Source organism: Xenopus laevis, chromosome 6L, assembly GCF_017654675.1.
Source record: "Xenopus laevis strain J_2021 chromosome 6L, Xenopus_laevis_v10.1, whole genome shotgun sequence".
Taxonomy (NCBI): domain Eukaryota; kingdom Metazoa; phylum Chordata; class Amphibia; order Anura; family Pipidae; genus Xenopus; species Xenopus laevis.
In genome coordinates, this window is record NC_054381.1 from 38,273,315 (window position 1) to 38,299,103 (window position 25,789).

Consider the following 25,789-nt stretch of genomic DNA (forward strand, 5'->3'; position numbering starts at 1 on the left):
TATTCACAAACCAGATATGAATCGATCAGAGGACCTGCTTCCTGTTGCTGACCAAGTTGGTGGCTGTGATATGGTGGTGAGCCAGAGTGATGGGACAAGGTGAGAGATACCTAAGCTGAGATGCATCATGTTGAATAATTTAAATATTAGTTTTATAAGTTTTATAAAACTGCTTGCTATACTAAGTTAAACTATAATAAAAGCAATGTTGCCACAACATGAAGGTTGGTGCTGAGTCTTTATCTCCACTTGTGACCTGTGTCCAGATATGGACATAATGATGGGGGACTTACTCATTTATGTGGTCCTAGCTTTTGCGCCAGAATTGTTTCCACCTTTCCTTTGTTTTCGGGTATGTTTATTTTTTTATTTTTTTTTACTATGCGACTTGCAAATCCTTGATATGAATACAATCTCTACTTTTTTTGAAAATGGCATGATTTACAAATGTTTTCTTGATGTCAAGCCAAAAGTATTTATTCCTAGATATTTATTTATGTTTGTGACTTACTCAATTGGGGAAATCTATTGCACTTTATGTAACTAGTATTCACATTTAACCTGTGCTGGTACTGGACGACCCTCGTCTGCTTTTTGGGTCAACTGCTACATCCAAAGAAAGAAATCCAGTCACACACAAAGATTGATGCAAAATCCGTAGTGATTTATTTAGCCCATATATGAACAGACAAGGGCCTGAGACTCTGACATTAAAGGGGAACTATTGTGAAAATAAAAATTTAATATAAACTTCAGCAGACTGAAATTGGAAGTTTTATAAATATAATCAATTAAAAATTCTGTACCATTAATGAGATAATCAAGTTTATCTTCACTATTCCTCTCTCAGCATCTGATTCATTGACTATAGTGGGGCTCTTTTTGCCTAGACGATTTACGTATTAGAGCTCACTATTAGAAATCACAACACATCATATCTCTCTACATGCAGAATTTGTTCAAAAGGCAGTTATTGTGTTAGATTTTGTTTGAACTGGAATCCATTATGTGAGTGATCTAGGAAAAGAAAGCCCCCCCTTATAATATATATTGAATCTAACTGTCAATAAATATGACACCCAATTGATGTAAGAAGACAGAATGAAGAGAAGCAGATGCTGAGAGAGGGATAGTGATTATTTCAGAAATGGTACACAATATTTAATTGATTGTATTTTGAAAGTTTCTTATTTCAGTATGATGAAGCTTATATTAAATAGTTCCCCTTAACTTTATGCCACGGTTAAACAAAGCTGCAGAAAGTTACACAAAATGCTCAATAATCAATGAGTTGTCAAAATTTCTTTGAGAAGTGCATTGCACAATCTACCACGCGTCCTCTATAGACCACCAAAGGCTATATAATATCATAAGTATCCCAGTGCAATGGCCTGAAAGTTGCAACTCGTCTGTAGAAACATGGTGCTGAGGGCACATACCCCAGACCGATAGCCAAGGAAGTACTCCATGTACAAAATGATATACGACAGGCTCTCTACAAACAGATCTGAATAAAAGAAAAGAATCTTTTATAGCAAAAACACATTGGATACAAAGTTGATTGTGTTTTGTCAAAACATGGATGGCTTTTTGTAACCAGTGCTTTTGCAATAAAGAATTATTTTCTTTAAGTCACACCTGTTAGTGGGATGTGCGAGTGACAGCAGGCAAAGAGTAACTACTACCTTACAATTATAGTCTGTTTTTGCACATAGTCCATGTCTTTGAGCATACTTGTTACCTGAGGGCTTGTCTGTCTACCTCTCCCAACACAGAAAAAGCTGCATGATGCTTACAGGGAGATCACAGCAACATACAGCATTATGTAGAAATATTGCTTACTGATCATTAAGAACTATAGAAATCAGCAGTCCTCTATATCCCACCATTCTCCAAGATGGCAAAATTACACCCATCTTTCAATTGCCAGTCAGTAGGGGTTCTTTGTGCCTCACCACATTGTGTTTATCTGTGTCTGAATGTATGTATTTGAACAGCTGTCAGTGTTGAACAGTTTTGTGAAAAAGTTTTTCCTCCTTTGCATATTTTCCCATTTTTTTGCAGCTTTTTTTGATAGTTTCTTACAGCTAGTTCAGACAGTAGTCGGAGGAAGTATTTTTATCAGGTCATTTCCATGCTGTGGAAGATTATATTCATTGTATTCATCGGTGTGAAAAAGTAATTTTCACTGTACAAGTTGCACAACCAGTTTTGTGGTTTTTTTTTTTTTTAATCTACAGTGTTTAAGTATGTCCTACATGATCTTTTTAGCAATGAAATGACTAGTTATTGGGCCCCACAGCAAGATCACTGGGCACCTAAACATTGGACTCCGCATAGTTTCTTCCCACCCACCTCCAGCAGTTGCCAGGACCCACGGCTTTACCTGAGGATCAGACAGGTTTTGATTGACGGCTTCTACACAACTTCTTTGGGCTTCTTCTGCCTCTGCGCACCTCGATTTATATACTGCAGGCCCCACCCGCTTTCATAGTGTCATGGTGGGCATAGGTATATAAAGAGGGGAACGCATTGGGTTTCGGTCGGGTGCAAGTGGAGGAGTAGTGAGTTAGGGCCACTAGTATGTATCACAGTAGTATTCCCGCTTCCATCAAGTTCAACCTTTCTTCTCTGTAAAACTTACCTACCAGCTAGTTGAGAATGGCTAAAAAAATGTTGTGCTATGCAACTGTGTTCATGGGGTCATGCCTTTGTTTAACCAGTTCTTAAAGGTGGTCATAGAAGCACAGATAATATCGTACAAAACCAATTTTCGTACGATATTCGGTGCGTGTATGGTGGGAAAAGAGCCGAGCCAACCGATATTGGCAGAAGACTTGGATATTGGTCGGCTCATTGATCGGGCTTTACGGAAAATTTTGATCGGGTGCCTTTGAAGGAACCCAAACATGGTCCATTGTTAGTGCTGAATCGTGAGATACAGGTAGAATTCTATTGTTTCCACCTGTATATCTGACGATTCAGCTCTACATGTGTGTATTGAAACTAACAATCTTCCTTGGAAAGATCTTTTCCAAGAAAGATCGTAATTGTTACATCTATGGCCACCTTAAATCTTGCAGTTAACACACACCTACAAATAGTAATGGGCCCTTCCTGAAATATTCAGGATAAAAAAAAAGTCTGCTGCTGTATTAGTTCTGCCCCTGCACCACTTCTAGAACTCTGTATACCACTACTTTGTGAGGAATAAAATGAATGTTCCTGCCAATTAATTCTCCTTAATGCAATTTGTGTTTCTCTTAGGCTAGTGACACGCATGGCTGTTTCTCGGCCTATATATAAATCTGGTCTAAAAAAACAACCAATCTGCTGGCATCCTATTGCTTGTGCATCTGCTCTGACAAGCACTGCATTGGCCTGGGTGCAGGCATAAAAAATTGTGGGGAGGCCAGAGTCCCCTTTATTACTTTACTGTGTTTTCATAGGATAATAACCCCAGAATGCACAGAGTAACATAGAATTGGTTTTCAAAAATTGCATACCAACCAACATTTTGAAAATAGAAAGAGGGACAAAAAATTTTGAAACTTTCCTTTTACCATGCCCATTTATGACCACACCCCCTAATTAACTTGTTTATTTTACAAAATTTGGCTTTGGTCATGGAAAGTTTGAACAGATATCTAAACTGCTAAATTCTAAGACCATATACTATTGGACTTCCTTTCTCACTTTTGTGGGTTTTTTTTTTTTGGACTAAAAACTTTTATCTGGTTGCCAGAGGCATACAGCAGATCTTAAAACTGTGTGGCCTGGGCGATCATTACCTTGAGAAACCAGGTAACTTTTTAAGTCCTGTTAGAGTTAACCCTTTCACTGCCAGCCAATTTGGTCACTTGCAATCTTTTATTGCCAGATTTTGTGCTCTTTCACTTTAGAGACCTTTCCTGGAGGGGACTTAGAGTTTACCCAGCAAAATGACATATAATTTTTTCAGGACAACCGTAGCTTTCAAAATATGCTATAATTTTGGTGTAATTCCGTTCCTGTAATAAGTTCTAGACTGTCAAAAAATGTTTCCATAATATAAACAGATCCAGTAGTATTTTTTGCACAAAATTACGACAGGTTTGGAAAGGCTTATGTTTACAGAATGCACCAATACCAAATATGTATAGTTTTATGGAGATTTCTGATTTGTATAGGTCAAAAACTCCTAGCAGTAAACTACCACATTTCCAAAGTGCTGCTCTGGAAACCTGCATACTTCTGATTCCATGGCCAAAAACTCCTGACTAACAGTAGGTTTACGATACATTTTTGGAAAGAAAAGATACTGATGAATCCAAAATTAGTGCATATGTTTTTCTGTTCCAAACTGCACAGCCACAATGCTTTCCTACAATTACCGGTTTTTATAAAATATTCTGACATTTTTGAAAAATTACAAAGCTTCTAGTACATTATCTCATATCCCATATAACATTAGGTACCAAGATAAATCACCCTACGTAGAAAGGGAAACCCAAAGTATGTGGTATGTATGGACCCCAAATGAAAATGGTGCATATGAGTTTACTCACCTGGCAACTCAACTTTTGCAATCTGAGCCCCCTGACTGCGTATTATGTGCTGCAAGACCCCCTAACTGTACAAAGACCCCAGAAAACTGTATATTTTTGAAAAGTACACATTCTGACAATTCCAACAAGGGAAAAAACACCTTTGTATACCAAAGCACCAAACTGCAAAGCAATGCAAAAAAAAAAACATAAGGAACAATAATGCAGGGATTAAATAACAATAAAACCACAAAATTGCGCAAACCAACGAAACAACAAAATAACTGATCCGACGGCGTAATTCGTGGTCATAATACCGGAGTCAATAGTCATGCTGCCAAAATAAACCGTTTTTAGGTGAAAAACTTGACAAATGGGTAAAATGAATAAGTAGTGGCACTGCGGGGAGAAGTAAGCCTGGAGAACGATCCAATCGCGTCTGCTGTTAGAGGTCGGCCCTGCGACAATTGCATTGCAGGACTGATGTGAGAGCTCCCCAGCCTTGGTATACCTCCTGACTCTACGGAGGCTCCAATGCAGAGAGAAATGCTCATCTGCAGAAGAATGTACATGCTTGGCAGTCAAAGAGGTTATGAAAATGAGCAATAGAAATAATAGAAGTGCAGCTGCATAATTGTTTTTGTTGCTAGGGTCAGTAACTCCAGCAACCAGATGGCATTTAGATTTGCACTCTTGAAAGAGACAGAATAGGAAGTCTATTAAATCAACATAAAAAGCGATTTAAAAGTTGCTTAGAATACAGTACTGACATTTATATAACATTCTAAAAGATATTGTAAAGTTGAGCTTTCCCTTTAGGAACTGAGAAATTAGGAATTTGAAGGGAGGATAGCAAAAGAGAGAAGGCACTGGGATTGTTAATGTTTTTATAATGAAACATTTATAAGTGATAAATGGGACATGCTAGTGAATTCCCTCAGAGAGAAGACATGTAAGGCGAGATTACAGCCTTTTCAATACAATAGCCAAAGACATGCTGGAGCAGGCACAGAGAATCACACGGAGCTACAGCCAGAATGACACACACTGAGTCATGGCCAGAGAGGTTGGACTGAATGCGTAGGGAAACAGTCAGGTAAGACACGGGTTAGACACAGACACCTATACAAACATACACAGGCAAGGCAACATGGAGCTTTGAAATTAAATCAAAGAAACAAAGCACCACTAGGATAGAGGTTGAAAGAAAAGCCAGAACACAGGGAACAGTTAAACTCAAATTTATCTTATCTTTTTATTAAACCAAGCTCGACCAAACTCCAACAACAATTTTATCTTCTTTGTCAATAAAAACTAAGTGGGGAAATAAAATTGAGGGAAAACTTGAATTCTATAGGGTATACCTATCAAAAAGTGAAGTTAGAGATCACAACAAGGAGTATTCATCAAAGGATGAACTTTCAGTTTCACCCATTGATAAACACTCTTTTAAAAATCCCATAGAAATGAATGGAGAGTGGCGGAATTCCACTCTAGAGGACTATAGCGATATCTAACTTCACTTTTTGATAAATATATCCAAAATGTATAAATATATTACCCAAAAACCCAGAATTTTTCGAATTATGGGACGAAACCCAGCGCAGATCACAATATCTTCAAACTGAAAAGGAAAAGGCTTAGTTAGTAACCCCCTAAGATTAGGATTTAGGAATCTGCATTTGAATTCCTAAATTTCCTATTGGAAATTCAAAACTCATAAGCTTTAAAGTGATACTGACACCATTAAATCATCTTCATGAGTTGTTTCAGTCACGCTGGCCTGGGGGCGGGGCGATTCCTCCATAGGCTGCAGTACTGTTTTCATTCTTTTCACTGATATCGACACATTCCTATTTTTATAGTCGCCGTTATTAATGTTCGCCGGGCTGGGGCAGCTTTGGGGAGCTTTCAGCTGCTTTATATTTCACGTGAAGCTTCTTTTCATTGATACCGACACTTTCCTGTTTTTATAGGAACGTGTCAGTATCACTTTAAGGCCAGGGCCAGATGATTGCGCATCTCTATTTGTGTTTTTCTGTAGGAGGAGAATCTGCTGCTCTTTTGCATCTGGTCTACCTGTACCTAGATACGCAGACGCGGTGGATTTCTGTGACGAAACTTGACATTTTGCATTTCGCAACTAAATCCGCTAACAGTTCAAAAAGCTAGGAGCACAGTAGGGCAGCGTATTTTCCGCCTGTGGTAGAGTCCTGCACAGGTCCATTTTTTGGAACCTGACCGGTACCTGCAATACGCAACCCGCATTCTTACCTGCTTGGACCTGCAACCTGACCCGCAAGTACCTTATCTGCAACCCGGACCCGCTGACCATCAAGAATCAGGAAGTGCTGTCATTGTAAACCGGAAGTGACATTGTCTGAAGTAGGCGTGATCAGAAAAAAGGAGTAAAACAGGAAGTGCGGTCATTGTAAACTGGAAGTTACATCATCGGAAGTAGCCGTGATCGGAAAAAAGGAGTAAATATTGCTATTGAGAAGACCCACGGCCTGACCCACAACCCTGCAGAACTGCTGACCCGCGTCTATACCCACAACCGGAACTTCTACCCGCAAACCCGCAGGGTACCGCAGGTTTTTGCTGGTAACCCGCGGGTATCCGACCCGCTGCAGGACTCTAGCCTGTGGAGAATGCACAGTGTAATACATCGTCTGGCACTAGCCTAAGAGTTACCTGGGGGGGTATTTTAGGACTGCCCCAGCCAAAGTGCCCCCTGGGGCAAGGATCTTACCCCGATGGCTGACGCACCGCACCCTCTGCTTAAGTTGAAGGAAATTAGTGTTGCTCAATATCAGCTTTATTTAAAAGGTATTTTGTGCAAGTTCTGCTAAAGCGAGTTGTCTAAACAAAGCTTGTCCTCTTGCTAGAAATCAAGAGGAAGTATGAGCTGAAGGGTTGAAGGAAATATCTGTCATGTATATTATGTGTGTGCCACATTTGGAGAAAATGTGCAGAGTTAAAATCGGAACTCGGAAATGTGAGTTTACCTTGATAACTCTAAAGCTAATGTATCTTTACAGATTGTTTCACATGTCAGGAAGTGGACTCCTTTAGAGTGCAAAAGTGCAGGCTTTAACTCATTCCTTGCTTTTGATGCACAGTCTTCTATATTCATTAACCTTTACTTCACAATTTATTCATATTCTGTATGATTTTATAGGCATTGAATATACTCACATTTTTCTCTCTGATTTTAATGAAAACATTATTAAATTAATAGCTTTAACCATTCATTAGTGGGATGCATGGACTGGCTGATGATACATTTTTTTTTAAGAAATTAATTGCATGATTTGTGTGTGTGTCTTAAAGAGACACCATTATACTGAAGAACTAAAAGAATCTTTATCCTTAAAAAATATTTTCTTAATGCAGTCCCATTTTTCTGTTCAAGTTACTAGATTTTGGGGGCAGTATAAACTTTAGCATACCTCCCAACTGTCCCTTTTTCGGAGGGACAGTCCCCCTTTTGACAGCTCAACCCTCAGTCCCTTATTTGTACTGGAAAGTCCCTTTTTTCTCTGCACTGAACAGCCAGAAAAAGAAACAAAGTTTCCAACTTAATTGGCTTTTAGCAGAGAGCACAGATCAGCTGAAAATAAGATACTTTGTAACAATTTTCAGACACTAAAAAACAATTTAGAAAAGGAGAAATATTTTCAAACTTTCATAACCTGCCAAATTTTGTAAAATAAACATGGTAGTTAGGGGGGTGTGGTCAAAAATATATTATAATATTTGTTGCGCTGTGTGCAGAAATTTTTTTTTTGCCCCTCTTTTTACTTAAAATATTGTGTGGTATGCTTTAGTGCCCTTGTCGTTGTGATGTCTGACTGATGCCTGTTCGGTCCATGAGAGTGCACAGCAGCTCTACTGTCAGATGTGGACTTTATGCTGTTATGGTAGGCATTTTGTGCATTTACACATTGTATCAATTTCAGTGCTCTGCAATTTATTACATGTCGAGGGACAATTATTTCTCATACACCGTGTTTAAAGGCTGGAGTATATGAAAATAAGTTCATACAATAAAGTCTATGGAGCCCATGAACAGACTAGGGGTCATAAAAATCCTTTGGAGGACCACATCAATCCCCTGGCCTCCAGCAGGGCAACCTGCCTGCTCGTAAGGCAACTTCAGGCGACTTCGGAAAATGAATCGCCATCCCACCGGCGATTTACATTTTAGCCGGCGGGTGGCAGTTTGGAGAAGTCGCCCCGAAGAAGAGGCGATTTTGTCGCCAGTCGACTAGTCTCCCTGAATCTGCCTGTGTGCCCTGACCCTTAAGCTGGCCATAGACGCAAAGATCTGATCGTACGAATCGAGGATTCGTATGATTTTCGGATCGTGTGTGGAGAGTCCCTTCATTTTTCGTCCGGCGGAGATCAGTCGTTTGGTTAATCGGACAGGTTAGAAAATTTCTGTCGGCTGCCGATAATATCTCTGCGTGTATTGCCGATCGTACGATTTTCAGTGGGAGACTGTCACTAGCTTTGGTTGGACATAGATATCGTACGATTGCTGTCAGGGGCAGATCTGTTCTTTAACTAATCTGACTGGTAAGACTTTGATCTGAATGGTTAATGGCAGGTCGGGAGCTGGGAAAGTCCGATCGTACGATGATTCGTACGATCGGATCTTTGCATCTATGGCCAGCTTTAGGCTAAACAGCAAGGGAGATTTTGCTCAATGTTGTGGGTCAGGTTTTATCTGATCTTGCCACGCAACACGATCCTACAAAATCTGATCCCCCGTAGCTCTAATGTTAAGTCGAATCAGATAAAGGATGTGATCTGTCGATCCAGCACCATCCTACAAAATCACCTACATAGTTTACCCCATAGCTTATTAATATACCAGGTTTTGTGTAAATTGCAAACATTTTGAGAAGATCACTGTGAGTTGACATAAGATAAATGGCAGACACCTTCAAAAATGTTAGCCATTGTCTTTCTGAAATCTGATTTTGTCAGTCTCTGATATGATGAATTGAAGCTTCTCTTGCTTTTGTAAGTTCTCTTTTTTTGTAATCTTTTTTTTTATATGTTTATGTTGCAACTTTTTGAACCAGGCCAGTCGAGTTGTGTTTTCCACAAGAAATTTCGAGGTTTTAAAGGTTAAAAAAATTATTTAAAAATTATTTATTTATTATATTCCGACACTGGAAATAACTTGAATCTGAAAATACACCATCTAAAGCTTGTCAAGGTCATGTAGAAATCAATAGCAGAGGTCCCTTGAACCATCTGAAGATGTTAATAGCCTTCATGATGTTTGAGATTTTTTTTTTGTTGGTTTCGCTTGAAAAACGCCATCCGTTTGAGCGATTCAAGTTTTTTCCGCCGAAACTCAAATCAATATGAGTTTTCGGTTTGTTAACCCCGACTTCACTGATTCGAGTTTTTTTACATTCAAATACATTTTCTTAAATTGAAACCATTTGAATTGTCGGTTCATTCGAGGTCTAAAAAAAAAGCTCACATAGGGGGAAATTTATCAAAGGTCAAATTTTAGTATTCATTACTTCTTTAGTCAGTTGTTTTAAACTTTTTGCCAGAAAGGCCTTTAAAATAAAAAAACAAAAACACCCACTGTACTGTGATGGACATAATACTGAGTGCATTAATCTGGGGTTATAAGTGGCCAAAACTAAACAGTTCTGCTTTGGATCGCTTGAATCCTGGCTGTTTGCACTGTTTTCCCCCCTTTCTCTAGGAAATTTTATTTGCTCTGTAAAATATGTTTTTCCATAAAAACAGAGTGCCTCTAGAAAACCGATAGGAACTTTTTTCCTGCTTTCTGAAAAGATGTGTTTGTTCCTGTACTTAATTATATTGCATAGTCTATCTGATATGCAAGGCACAGTGTGTGGTCTTTTCTAACAAAGCATTTTCCCTTAAAATGCACTGAACATGGTTGTCGTCTAATCCTTGATTGTATTTTGTTGCATGAAAAGGTTTTGTTATTACAAATCTTAAAAGAAAATTCATTTTTGAAAATATAATTTTTCTTGTCAGGTGGTTATATAAATAACACAAAATTAGAACTCCCTGTTGTAATCGTAAAATCAGCCCATGTATTTTACAAAAAAATAAGCTAGCATTGCGTTTTTAAAGACTAAGTAACATTGCACTTTTCAAGTAAGCAAGCGTATGAGATACTATTAAGATCTTATCAGAACGGAAAATGTTTAGTAACAAAATGGGTTGGCAAAAACTTTCATTGTGATACTCTTTCCTCTCTAGGTGCAGTCATTTTAAAAGGTCTTTATGTGCCACAATTTGTGGAAATTCTTTTTGGTGGGTAGAAGCTCTACCAACCACAAATTATAAAGAGCTAAAATTACACTCATACTCCACAGATAATCTAACCATACATAGCAGCCCAATAGAACTCCTTGGTCCGAAAGCCACAGTCTGTCACACAGTGATCTCCAACCAGTAACTTGTTCACCGACCCCTTTGATGATAAAAATATCAGGGGCCTCCGAGCAGGAATTTGGAGTCAAGGTGCTTGTAGGCTGCCAGTCCACATAACCTGTCATATCTTTTATTTGGCATTGGTTTTTTTTTTTTTGTTAATGCTTGTGTTGCTCCTCAACTATTTGTAAATGTGAATGTCACTCACTGCTAAAAAAAAAAAAAAAGGTTGCTGAACCCCAGTCTACAAAAAGAAATGAAAGGAACAGATTGTGAGAGCCAGTAAGCTGCTAATTGGTAGGGGAAACTAAATTCATTTTTTTAAAATTGTAAAATTCTTTGGTTTTAATTAAAAACAGAGGAATATGATGAAGTAAACAATGCTATGCGAAACTATCAGTTTTCTGGCTGAAATTCGCCCTGTGTGAGCACTGACAGGTGGAATCTGTACTTGTCAGTGCTGCTAGTATGTGGGGAGGATGGTGGCGGATTGGTGGTTTTTTTCCAGCAAAGACTATACACAGACTGTAGACAGGATATTACTCATTTTCCTGCTTTTCTTTTTACAGTGGCACTGCAGCAGAACAAGAAAGATGGTAACAGCAGAGCACAGAAGCAATCAGATTTGCGCTCACTGGAAGGTGAACTCTTGTTGCAGGTTAGTTTCCAGTTTTCTGGAGTTTAATATACAGTATATCTGATGAGAAAATTAAAAAAAAAATGACTGAATTATATCTACAGTGGGCTCATAATGTTCAAGGAATGTTTGTCGATAAGAAATATTCACCATGAACGGAGGATAAACAAGCAAGTGCAGCCCGACAGTTTGTACTGAACTGCAAGTGCAGCCCGGCAGTTTGTACTGAACTGCAAGTGCAGCCCGGCAGTTTGTACTGAACTGCAAGTGCAGCCCGACAGTTTGCACTGAACTGCAAGTGCAGCCCGACAGTTTGCACTGAACTGCAAGTGCAGCCCGACAGTTTGCACTGAACTGCAAGTGCAGCCCGACAGTTTGCACTGAACTGCAAGTGCAGCCCGACAGTTTGCACTGAACTGCAAGTGCAGCCCGACAGTTTGCACTGAACTGCAAGTGCAGCCCGACAGTTTGCACTGAACTGCAAGTGCAGCCCGACAGTTTGCACTGAACTGCAAGTGCAGCCCGACAGTTTGCACTGAACTGCAAGTGCAGCCCGACAGTTTGCACTGAACTGCAAGTGCAGCCCGACAGTTTGCACTGAACTGCAAGTGCAGCCCGACAGTTTGCACTGAACTGCAAGTGCAGCCCGACAGTTTGCACTGAACTGCAAGTGCAGCCCGACAGTTTGCACTGAACTGCAAGTGCAGCCCGACAGTTTGCACTGAACTGCAAGTGCAGCCCGACAGTTTGCACTGAACTGCAAGTGCAGCCCGACAGTTTGCACTGAACTGCAAGTGCAGCCCGACAGTTTGCACTGAACTGCAAGTGCAGCCCGACAGTTTGCACTGAACTGCAAGTGCAGCCCGACAGTTTGCACTGAACTGCAAGTGCAGCCCGACAGTTTGCACTGAACTGCAAGTGCAGCCCGACAGTTTGCACTGAACTGCAAGTGCAGCCCGACAGTTTGCACTGAACTGCAAGTGCAGCCCGACAGTTTGCACTGAACTGCAAGTGCAGCCCGACAGTTTGCACTGAACTGCAAGTGCAGCCCGACAGTTTGCACTGAACTGCAAGTGCAGCCCGACAGTTTGCACTGAACTGCAAGTGCAGCCCGACAGTTTGCACTGAACTGTGTATCACATTTCATGTGTTAATGCTTCTATCCTTTTAAGGACATTCAAAAAAAACTTTTAAGGGGTTATTTATTAAAGGTCAAATTGTTTTTTTACCCCAAAAAGGGGTAAGAGGGTATTTTTCAGTCAAAACTCGAATTTTTCAGGTTTTACATACATACATACATACATACATACATACATACATACATACATACATACATACATACATACACAAAAACTCAAGTGATTTTAGTTTTTTTTTTTATGAAAACTCGATTTATTAGAGTTTTTTTCTTAAATCAGAAAACTTTCAAGTTGTGAGGTATTTCGAGGTGCATAAAAAAATCCTCACAAACCTCTAAAACTCGACCTTTGATAAATAACCCACCAAGTGTTCGGGTAATGGTGGTTTCCTTGAAATAAACTATTGAAACAAGTGTCTCAATGAAACTTTAGTATATAGCATTATAGTGATGGTTATGCCCCTTGAAAATCATTATTGCCATAGAATATGTGCAGATGATATGGTTTCCAAGTCATTATTTTGACTTCTGATTACCTTTTAAAGTGATATAATAGTGCATTCTAATATATCTTGGTACAAGTATGGCACCTGTTGTTCAGAATGGTTGGGACCAGGAGTTTCTGGATAAGGAATATTTCTGTAATTTGAATCACCATACTTTGCCTACCAAATAATCCTTTAAATATTAAATAAAACCAATAGGATTGTTTGCCTTCATTAAGGATTAATTACATCTCAGTTTGGGTTAAGTACAATGTACTGTTTTATTATTACTGAGAAAAGGGAAATTTTAATTATTTCATTTAAATGGAGTCTATGAACAATTGCCTTCCCGTAATTTAGAGCTTTCTGGGTAATGGGGTTAACGATAAGGGAATCCCATACCTGTATATGAAAAATAATGTATACAGGTATTGGATCCTGTTTAAATTTCACACTCAAAAATCAACAAATGGTATGGGTTAATGTGTTTATAGTCGACAATTGGGGGTTTAATGGCATTGTAATGTGGAATGTTGTTCTGACATGGTGAATACTTTTTGAAGAACATGAATAGACATGGTTTCTGCTAATGTGTAGCCATGACTTTTTTTTTTTGGTCATTTTTTAGTGGTTGAAGAAAGGAAATTAACAAACTCGTGTGAAACTGATGCCTTTTTCTTAAAAAAAAAAAACACAACAATTTTAAATTTCTAACTTGCTTTGTTTCTCAACTTGTTATACAGGTTCCTTTGGCTTTCTTCACAGTTTCCATTTCTGTTACTCTTTTAAACTTGTCATATTCGTTTGTGTTCTGACACCCCTGTGTCATAATTTACAAATGTCTCAATATCTTTGTATATGTTTCACAGAGTTGTTTGCTGAACACATTCAAAACTCTTCTTTTGTTTTTAGAAACACATTTTTTATTCTTTACAATAACTAAACATGCGTTAATCCCACCCTCCTATTTGACTGTTGCTGTCCATCAACTCTTGCACTGAAATGCCTCATTCAGGAGTCTGCTTGCGTTTTCCTCAGCCTGCTATGAGATCCTCTGCTGTCCCAGATGCCATGGGTCATTTAGGGCCCAAAATATTTATTTTATGTAGATTTTACCTTTTAAAGAGTTGGATTACCTTTGAGGTAACTTTTAGAATACCCAGTTCCTAGCAACTTTGCAATTGGTCTTTATCATTTTTATTTTATAGTTTTTGAGTTGAATTGTCTTTTTCTTCTGACTCTTTCCAGCTTTCAAATGGGGGTCACTTACCCCATCCAATAAAGAACAAATCCTCTGTAAGGCTACAAATGTATTATTATTTCTACAGTACTTTTATTTCTCATCTTTCTATTCAGGCCTCTCTTCTTTCTCGTAATCAGATCAATACATGGTTGCTAGGCTAATTCAAACCCTAGCAACCAGATTGCTGCAATTGCAAACTGGAGAGCTGCTGAATAAAAAAAAATAACTCACAACCACAAATAAAAAATAACCAATTTCAAATCATACATGCATCATCAATTTCAAAGTGAAGAACCCCTTTAGGCCAATAACTCACCTTTTCACATTTCACATGTGGTGCATGTTTGCAGCTATCAGATTGCACTTTACTGCCCTGTTAACCTCTGGATTTAGCTTGTTCATGAATAAGAAGTGGTTATATTAGTGATGTGCGGGTCGGGCTTTTCCCGCCCGAACCTGACTTCTGGGTCCCTTTTATAGACCCACGCTGCCCCGCCGATGACGTCTATAAAAACTCAATCTGGAAGTTGGAAGCCGGGATTTGGAAGGTCGCGGGCGGGCAGAGTGGGTATTGGGTGAGTCCCGCCACTATCTGGTCGACCAGCACATCACTATTTTCAATGCCACACTGCAGGCTGTAACATTTTCTATTATCCATTTGCCTTTTTGGGTTGATTTTGCCACCCCCCTAATATTAGTATATGTATGGGACCTGTTATCCAGAATGCTTGGGACCTTGTTTTCCTGATAAGGCATCTTTCTATAATTTGGATCTTATATCGTAAAACAATATTTTTATATTTTAGTTAGGATCAAGTACATGGTACTGTTTTTTTTTATTATTATTATTATTAAAAAAGAGGAAAAAAATAAATAATTTTTTTATTTTCAAATTTAATAATTTGATTAAATTGCCTATTGGAGATGGTTAGTACTTCTCAAGACAGCAGTATTAGGAAAAACATTAAATTAAATGCTTCAGGATCAAGCAGTAATTAGGGCTGCTCTCTATAATATGGAACATCCTAATGTTATGTTTCAATTTTTTATATTTTCATGCTGTGACATGTTGAGTCATACTGGGCAAATAAAAGGTTTACTCTGTTGAAATACTAACAAACCGTCTCAAAAAATAGGCATTTCTTTTTGAGAAATGGTTCAGTGTCCAACTACAAACAGTTCAGCAGTGCAAAAAGATTTCAGTTCTAACGGCAAAGGGTGGCAGTACTACAAAGGAGGTACTTGATATTACTATATTAGGTGTTGCCAAGTTATACTCCTTTGTTTGTTGCCAGCAAGTCAAAGGTCGTGTAGATTCTAAGTTCAGATAAAAGGCACTTTTTTAGACTTCATCAAAAGTGCTGTTTTATGCACATTACCCATATCATTTAGGTAAACTGAATGACTTATTATATTATATTTTATAAAAGGAGCTATGTTATTATCGCTATGGTCTATTTTTCCTAAAGTGGTTTCCGTTTTAATTGGTATTTTTTTTCTTTACCTAGGGCATGTATAAAAAGTCATAATGCCTTTTCCCCTTTGTCTAATAGAAATTTAAGAGGGTACTCTGAAAAGTTAAAGGTATCGTTTACCTTTATAAGTTAACTTTTAGAATGTTCTAGAATGGCCAATTCTAAGCAACTTTTCATTGATTGATATTATTCATTATTATATTTTTTTTTATAGTTTTTGCATTATTTGCCTTCTTCTTCTCTTTCCAGCTTTCAAATTGGGGTCACTGCCAAATACGAATTTATTGTTATTGCTACTTTTTCTTACTCCTCTGTCTACTAAGCCCCTCTACTATTCTTATTCTAGTCTCTTATTCAAAACTAGGAATGCACAGGATTCGGCCTTTTTCAGCAGTATTCAGAATTCTTCTGCCCAGCTGAACCAAATCCTACTCCTAATTTACATATGCAAATTAGGGGCGGGGAGGGAAATTGCATAACTTTTTGTCACAAAACAAGGAAGTAAAAAAAAAAAGTTATTCCCCTTTCCACCCCTAATTTGCATATGCAAATTAGGATTTGGTTCGGTATTCGGGCGAATCTTTCACAAAGGATTCGGCCAAATCCAAAATAGTGGACCTCAAAAGCAGGTGCTTATTTTTGAATTCCAAGCTTGAAAGCAAGTTTTATTGAATAAAAACGAAGTATAGTGCCAAGTAGAGCCCCCTGTAGGCTGCCAGTCCACATAGGGGCTGCCAAATAGCCAATCACAGCCCTTATTTGGCATTCCAAGGGACTTTTTCATGTTTTTCTTGCTCCCCAACTCTTTTTATATTTGAATGTGGCTCACGTGTAAAAAAAAGGTTGGGGACCCCTGCTCTACATCATACCAAAACTTAATTTAAAGGTGAACAACCTCTTTAAAAAGCAGTTGGTGTTATAGAACACACTGGCTTGTCTTGTAGTGACAGGATGTGAGTAGGATTCCTTTTTGTTTCCATCATATTTGAAGTATAATTATCATTTACAGTGCCAGATTTGGACGCTAACAACACTAAAAATTTGGATTTCATAGTAAAAAAAAACACGAATTCATCGGGTTTTTGGCATTTGGTTTTGTTACGTTTTGTAATTTGCACAACTTAATTACAACAAAAATATAATTCAAATACAAGTAGGAGACCTGTTTTTTCCATAATGCAAAGGATTTCTATACTTCAACTAAAAATCAATTCAAACATATAAACCCAATAGGATTTTTTTTTTTTTTTTTTACCACAAGTAAAAATTAATTCTATCTTAGATGGGATCAAGTACAAGGTACTGTTTTATCATTACAGAGATAAAGGAAAGCATTTTTAAAATTGTGCATTATTTTGGTTTAACTGCAGTCAATGGGAGATGGCATGTAAATCAGAACCTTCTAGAGAATTGGAATATCAAGGGTCGAATTTCGAATTTAAAAAACTTCGAAATTCAAAAAGACCAACCGAAATTACGTTTTTGATCGAATAGGTCCGTATTCGGTTAAATTAGAATCGTACTAATCGAAATAACAGTGCATTAGATCGAATTCAAATCAAAGTTTTTCCCCAAAAAAAGTTAGATTTTTCAAAGTCCACCAATTGGCTCCAAATAGGTTCTAGGAGGTCTCCAATAGGCTAAAACAGCAATTTGGCAGGTTTTAGATGGTGAATGGTCGAAGTCAAATTTTTAAAGAGACAGTACATGATAAATTTCGATATTCACATTTTCAAATTCAAATCGAATTTGGACTATTCCCTAGTTGAAGTACACAAAAATGGGTCGAAATTAGATTTTTTTGACTTTGAAAATTCACCCCGACCTTTGATAAATCTGCCCCTAAATGTCAGAATTTTCCATTTTGCAAATGTTTAGGTGAGGTAAAATGAGACATATTTGTTTATTACTATTGGGGACTACACAATATATTTTATAAAATTCGATAAACCCAGAGGGAGGGAGATATGTGATATTAAGAGAGTACGGAAGTGAGAAGTTTTGGTAAAATTTTTACATTCTTTAAAATAAATACTGTTATATAATGTGTGTGTGTTTTTTACTTCAGCGAAGTAATTTGATTTAGTATATATATTTATTTATTTATATATATATATATATATATATATATATATATATATATATATAATATGGAATTTTGGGAGGAGGGTTACTTACTTTAAGTTCATTAAATAATCTGTTTTTTGTTGTTTGAAAACACTGTCGTTTTTTGCTTTATTGTGCTTAAACACAGCTCCTGTCAGCTAGTGTAGTGTTGGTATGACAGGAAGCTGTGACAGCTTTAAATTTTCCCGCTTTTAGTAATGTGTGTAGTTTTATTGAAAAAAAAACTACATTTCCCATGATGCATTTGTGTAAATACGCATGCGCGCCAGTAATTAAACGCATGCGCACTTTGTTGGGGAAATTGTAGCAGAGCCGTTAGAACTTCGGGACTTAGAGCGGTGCCGGTTCTTTTGAATTTTAACTTTTCCGAATGCAGCGGATCGGGTGTGCGTAATCAGTAAGTGTATGAGAGTTTATTTTGAAAGCTTTGCCGACATCTTATTTTATTTGTTTTGTGAGTGTATTAGGTATTTTTTTTTTACGTACATTTAGTAGTGCGTCACCTGCATATAAACAGCGCGTTCTGGCGTCAGAACGCGCCATTTATAAGGATATTATTTACAGTCCTGTCAATGGGGAAAATGTTCACTTGTAGATTATAGCAGTTTATTTTACAGTTTATTCATGGTTCGTGTGTATTCTGTAATCCTATGGATCCATGGGCCAGGTATCTAGTAGGTACCACACTTGTGTGTAGGGCTTTTAATGCAGATGGTGGTAATGCGGAAATATTTAACATTGTATTGTGTTTAACAGCTGAATGCAATGCGTGAATGTTGGATTAGCCTCACATCAAATCAATTAAATATTCCTAATTTTCTCTTGCAGGCTCTTAATGGATTTGTCTTGGTAATTGCCTCTGATGGATTGGTCTTTTTTGCATCTTCCACTATTCAGGACTACCTGGGTTTCCAGCAAGTATGTACATATTGTTTTTAGAATGCTTGTTTTTTTTCTGTTTTATTTTACATGTGGTACAGCACGACAAATGATAAACCAAGGGAATAATTTTGCCCACTTTGCTCTATATCAGGGTAGGCCTACTGCATCAAAGACGAACTAAAGAAGTAGGTAGAAATGTTGTACATTATGTTTTGGGCTTTATACCAGCCCAAGGCAACCACAGCCCTTTAGCAGTAAAGATCTGTGTCTCCAAAGATGCCCCAGTAGCTCCCCATCTTCTTTTCTGCTGATTCACTGCAGATGCTCTGTGCTGCTGTCACTTACTGAGCTTAGGGACTGACTCACAATATACAGTACACATAGAATTGAAATGTCACACTATAAGGCTGACTAGTAATTAATACAAATAATTACTACATAGCAGCACAGAAACCAATTACCATCAGAATTTAATAACGTCTTCTATGACAAACAAAACTCATTTTCTACTTGATGATTTGCGACAACCCCTAAGTTTAGCTTCTCAACAGCTTCTCCGAGCCCACTGAGCATGTCCGTGTCATAGACACTACTAACAAAATACAAGATGGCAAACTCCTGTGACAATTTTGAAGGCCTGGATCATTACGACTGATGCTGAAACTTTAGGCTGGTTTATAAATTTGATATTTAAAATATGGAATTTCAAACCATGTTCATTTTTAGATTTTAGTTCTCTTTTAAGTGTTTTATGACAATAGATTTGTTGCACATTATAAATCTCCTCTTCACAGTGGAGGACGAACGTTTCTGAAGCTACTTTGCTGCTCTGATCTACTGCTTGAGATGTACTGGTCTTTTTTTTGAGTACCCTTGCTGCAGGTTTAACTCATAGTATAACGTTTTGCCCTTATCTCTAAATCCATGCATGGTGCTTTTTTGTTTATTGCGCAACACCGTAGCTCAGAACTGAGGCTACCAGTTTTAAGTATTACTCCACCCCACAATACACACACATAGAAATTAATGTAAATTTCTCATCTTGGAATTAGCATGAATTGTATTTTTTTCATGATCAGTTTCCTGAGTAATTGCAAGTGTAACATGATCACCCCCCCCCCCCCCCACCAGGCCCCCCTCCCCCCCCCTTTGTTTTTGTGTGGTTGGCTAGCCATGTTACAGAAGGTTAAAGGGATTCTGTCATGATTTTTATGGTGTAGATTTTATTTCTAAATTACACTGTTTACGCTGCAAATAATTCACTGTACAATATAAAATGTCATTCCTGAACCAACAAGTTTATTTATTTTTTTTTTTTAGTTGTAATATTGGTGTGTAGTAGTGATGTGCGGGCCAGCCCGATACTGGCAGGACCCTCAGGTTTGGCCCGACCTCACACCCCCACATGCAGATAGCAGGCACTGCCGGGTACCAACTTCCGGCATGTTGTTTTGTTTTTTTTTTATAGATGCGCGCCTGCTCTCCTCGCCCCTTTTGTGACGTCATGAGCAGGGCAGGCACGGTTCTATAAAATAAAACCGGAAGTTGGGCGGGCTGATGGAGGGCAGGTTAGGGTCGGGTGCGGGTCGGATTTTACTACACATCACTAGTGTGTAGGCAGCCTTCTCAGGTCATTTTGCCTGATCATGTGCTTTCTGAAAGAGCCAGCACTTAAGGATGGAACTGCTTTCTGGCAGGCTGTTGTTTCTTCTACTTAATGTAACTGAATGTGTCTCAGTGGGACCTGGATTTTACTATTGAGTGCTGTTCTTAGATCTACCAGGCAGCTGTTATCTTGTATTACGGGCTACTATCTGGTTACTTTCCCATTGTTCTGTTGTTAGGCTGCTTGGCGGGGGGGGAGGAAGGGGAGTGATATCACTTCAAATTGAAGTACAGCAGTAAAGAGTGACTGGAGTTTATCAGAGCACAAGTCACATGACTGGGGCAGCTGGGAAACTGACAATATGTTTAGCACCATGTCAGATTTCAAAATTGAATATAAATAATCTGTGTGCTCTTTTGAGAAAGGGATTTAAGTGCAGAATTCTGCTGGAGCAGCACTATGAACTGAAAAAAAAAAACATTTTTTTCCCATGACAGTATCCCTTTAAGCTTACTTATGCAGGAAGAGGCTTCTGGCGCTTCTCTGCTAAGTTTTAGCACTAAATGTGATGAGTCATTTAATCTGTTGCTGTCCTGTGCTGCCAACAACCCTGACAGAACAGCAGGGGGTGCCCATGTTACACAGTTATTCACTAATTTATAATACTGGCAGCTAAAAACTGCTAAAATAAAAACATATACATGTAAATTACAAACATGTTCAGAAGCACGCACAATAAGTTGTTGGAGAGGTTTAGGTCCCCTTTAAGAGTATTCCAAGGATTATATCTGGGCTATATAAAGAATTATAAGATGAATAATTGTGTATTTTCTCAAGCACCATGCATAAGAATGTCACATTCATTGAATCTTATACTGTAGCCCAGTATGCCACTAACAGTGATGTCAAAGAGCAGTGTAAAATGACTGTTTAGTGATTAAATTAGCAGAGCAGATAACCCACGTCACTGAAAGGGTTAACACTCCATATCATTTTTCAGGTATTTTGTCCAAACTATAAAAAGTTGCGTGTTAATATCTAATTAAGTCCTTTGACTTTGATTGCTTTGGTATTTCCTTAGTATCAGCTGGCACAAACTGTGCTTTCAGATGCCAAGTAAAATATTTTTTCCCATCTATTCTTTTCTACAATGTCAAAAGCCGGGAAAAAAAAAAACTTAAGAAAAACTGCAGGTAGACTTGCAAACTATTTTATTTTCTACATGATAACAAAAATAGTTCAAATGGTTGTCCAAGCACGGTCTAGCGTGAACGTTTGTTGAAAGAAAAACCTGAAAACTACAACTAAAAAGTAAAAGCCTGAAATTAGATTAGTGCTAGAAGTTACAAATGCAGTCAGTTGCATGGCTTTCCATACGGTATTTGGATAAAATTAATGTTTTTTTTGCAGGCTGAGTGAAGCAGATCCTCTCCCTGACCCAGCTCCATCTTGCTTGTCATTTTTGAGCCAACAGGAAGTGGATTCGATTCTTTTAGCCTGAAAAAGGGCCAGAGGAAAGGGAGTGTTGGCTCTGCTGCTCTCAGCTGCAATTTTTTTTTTTTTTAAAGCATACCTCCCAACTCCATTTTTTCTCTTTTGACAGCTCAACCCGCCGTCCCTCATTTGTACTGGAAAGTTCAGTTTTTCTCTGCACTGAACAGCCAGAAAAACAAAAAACAAAGTTTCTAACTTACTGGCTTTTGGCGAGGGAGCCCAGAACAGCCACAGCAGAAAATACTTTTGTTACAATTTCGAGTTAAGTAATTGTAACGATATAAGATAACAGGTCTCTTGGGAAAAGTTAGACTCAGCTTAAAGGACAATTCACCTTCATTAGCAAAACTGTAATAACTGGAAAAAAAAAACTTAGAAATATGTTCAAACTTTCAAAGTTTTTTAAAGTAATACAAATATAAAGCAGTGTTGCACTGCACTGACAAAACTGTTGTTTGCTTCAGGAACACTACTATTGTTTAAATAAATAAGCTGCTGTGTAGCAATGGGGGCAGCCATTCAAAGGAGAAAAGGCTCAGGTTACACAGCAGATAAGCTCTGTAGAACATAATGGTGTTATCTGTTATCCACTATTTAACCTGTGCAATATAGCCTTTTCTCCATTTCTGCCATTGCTACACAGCAGCAGCTTATATAGTAGTGTTTCTGAACAGATCAGTTTTACCAGTGCAGAGCAACAGTACATGATATTTCATTACTTTAAAACTTCATTTTTTGGTGCTACTGTTCCTTTAAGGCTAACCCTTTTTTTGTCTTTTATTTTTTTAAATACAACATCTAGGTCTTCATTTATCACTCAAATGTTGAATGACTAGACAATACTGGTGACATTGCAGGGGTACTTATAAAAGACACTGTGACTACTGTAATAAATCAACATATATGCGAGTCACATTAGTAAAGGTTTCCGACCAAAACACTTTACTTGAAATGTTTCTATGAATTATTATTTCCTCAATCTATAAAACCTCCCAGCGGTCTTGTTTGCTGTTCTAACGTGACAATTATTCTCTGCATCAAGGCATTAGCCTGCATAGTTGTGCTAAAACAATGGGCCGTTTAGAATACATGCATGCATACTTAATATAAGGCAGTACTTTGCAAAAGTATTTATATTCTGGACACATTTCAGTTTATTTTGGGGGGGGGGGTTGTACACTATGGGTTATTAATGGCAGATTTATGTATTTATGCCATTTTATGAGGTAAATTACATAAAATCCAAGCTAAATCCGGTTTAATTCTACATTGTAACACAGCAAAATGTGGACAATGACAATGCAGGGCAATACTCATGCAAAGCACCATATGATAGTAACATTGTTTATATTACTAGAATGCAAGCTGTACAGGCAGCTGTTAGAATTGATACAATACTTGCTAATACTCTAGAAATGCTGCTGAGAAATGGATCAACTAAATTTAACAGTTTAGAGTCTGCGCCTGAATTACTGAGCTGTCAGACTCAAACACCAGAGACACGAACATTCACCTTTAAATTCCCTTTAATGCTTCAAATTTAATCTTGAATGTGACTTTTGAATTTATATATTTTTTTATTATATTGACCTGTGACTATTCTGTTATTGTATTGTACATCCATGCATGTGGTAAATATATTGACCCCCTCTTGTAAATTATAAGGATATTATATGATACCGAGGAGTTTCATGGCCATATACAGGTCATGGAACTCCAAGGTAACTTCTAAGATCCTCATATTTTGCAACAAGGGGTACCTTATTTATTATTATACACAAGTTTCAGTGAGTCATGTGACAGAAATTATATCACTACTCACCATTTATAACTGATTACATCAGTATTCACCATTTATAAAGATATGCATGGCTTTTGTGTATTATATAGTGAATAAAGTACCCCTTTTGTAAAATATAAGGATATTATAAGTTACCGAGGAGTTTCATGACCATATAAAAACACGAGGACGAAGGCTGAGTGTTTTTATAAAGGTCATGGAGCTCTGAGGTAACTTCTAATATCCTCATATTTTGCAAATGGGGTACTTTATTTATTATAATACACAAGTTTCATTGAGTCATGTGACAGAAATTACATCAGAACTCACCGTTTATAACTGATGACATCAGAACTCGACCGTTTATAAGGATATAATTTACAAGATATTCATGGCTTTTGTGTATTCTAAAAATATACATGCATAATAATTTTTCCCTGGTTGAAAAACAGCATCAAATGATGATTTGTTTAAGAATTAATATCCACACTATTGTGCTACTATAGAACACTTTTCGTACCAGTGACATCTGCTTTATTTATTTATTTATTTTTTATATTTGTGGTTTTTTTTTTTGTTTTTTTTTTGCATTTTGGGGTCAAAAACACTGGCAGGCAGATGTGGCTGTGACATTTTTAAAATCAGGGCTTGACTGTTTGGATCTTAAAGAAAAGAACAGTTATTATACTTAGCAACCGCCATTTCATTTTATGATGATATTATCATTACTCTATACTAATATCTTTTTTCTTATTTTCCCTGTGCAATATTAGTCTGATGTAATTCACCAAAGTGTTTATGAGTTAATACATACCGAGGATCGCATTGAGTTCCAACGTCAGCTTCACTGGGCTTTTGACCCAGCCCATCCCTCAAGCTCTTTACAGAGATCCCCAGGCAAGTACTCTTCTTTTGATGAGTTTCACTTTTATTGTGAAGACCACAATAATAAATTGGGTGTTTTTCATTATTTAACGTTCACAAATTCACTTTATTCAACTTAAATATACAGCTGTTAGCAAGTTTAGAGCAACGTTCTAAATGGAACACTATAACCTAACCTGTCTGTTCCCAAAGTATGAAACATTTACAGTTTTACGTTTTTCAGGGGATCAGAAAAAAATGGTATAAAATCCAGGAAAATGTAAAATCAGGGAAATTTATTATGCATAATATATAGGTAGGGCCACAAAACAACAATGTACAATGAGGGGAAACTTAAAATTTGGGAATATTCCACTGTATATTCTCCATACTCAAGTAAAGGCTTCATCTGTCATGGGTTGCACTACATTTCGCGGTTTCACTTACACTATATTAATATATTTTTATGATACATAAACTGTAGATAAGGTTGTTATAGAGGTATTATTTTTACTGAATATCATTTGAGTTGTGGCAAATCAGGCAACCACAAGCGCCCCCTGGAAAAACGCAGGGACATTAGAACCCCCTTTTCCCATCTGTCAACAATTTCCACTGAAATCAATAGGAAACATCTGGTTAAGTGAATGCACCCTCATATTTACACAGGCCAGCAAGTTATGTAACAATTTACATTTATCGTATAATATGGGTCTTGAGATGAATTAAACAAGGGTTACACAATGAAATATTAGCATCCGTGTTTGCATGAACTTACAGTATAAAGTATGCGGTTCCATTTAGGTATTCGTGGTAAAACGTATGGGTTTTTTTGTTTTTTTTTGGCAATATTCTTCATAGATTGTGTTTCACTCAAATGAGCAGCACAGACATATACTGTTTAATCCACAGTGGATCAGTTTTTACAGCCTAGCTGAAATGTTGGTCTCCTGCATAACTCACAGCTTAGTGACCGGCCTTGCAAACAGCTGTTATGAAAGTTTGCAGGGCTCGCATGCCAGGAGGGAAAAGATTGCCACACTTTTTTTTAGCAACTATGAGTAAAAAATCCTTCAATGTAAACAACATTT

At 37.6% G+C, this 25,789-nt stretch overlaps 1 protein-coding gene across 1 annotated transcript in view; it reads left to right on the top strand.

Moving 5' to 3' along the window:
* ahr.L (aryl hydrocarbon receptor L homeolog) overlaps window positions 1-25,789 on the top strand; it is a 91,059-nt gene that overhangs the window by 45,669 nt on the left and 19,601 nt on the right. Inside the window, 3 exon segments of the mRNA NM_001171912.2 lie at window positions 11,537-11,625; window positions 18,901-18,990; window positions 24,608-24,731. Of these exon segments, the coding sequence (NP_001165383.1) occupies window positions 11,537-11,625; window positions 18,901-18,990; window positions 24,608-24,731 (303 nt within the window).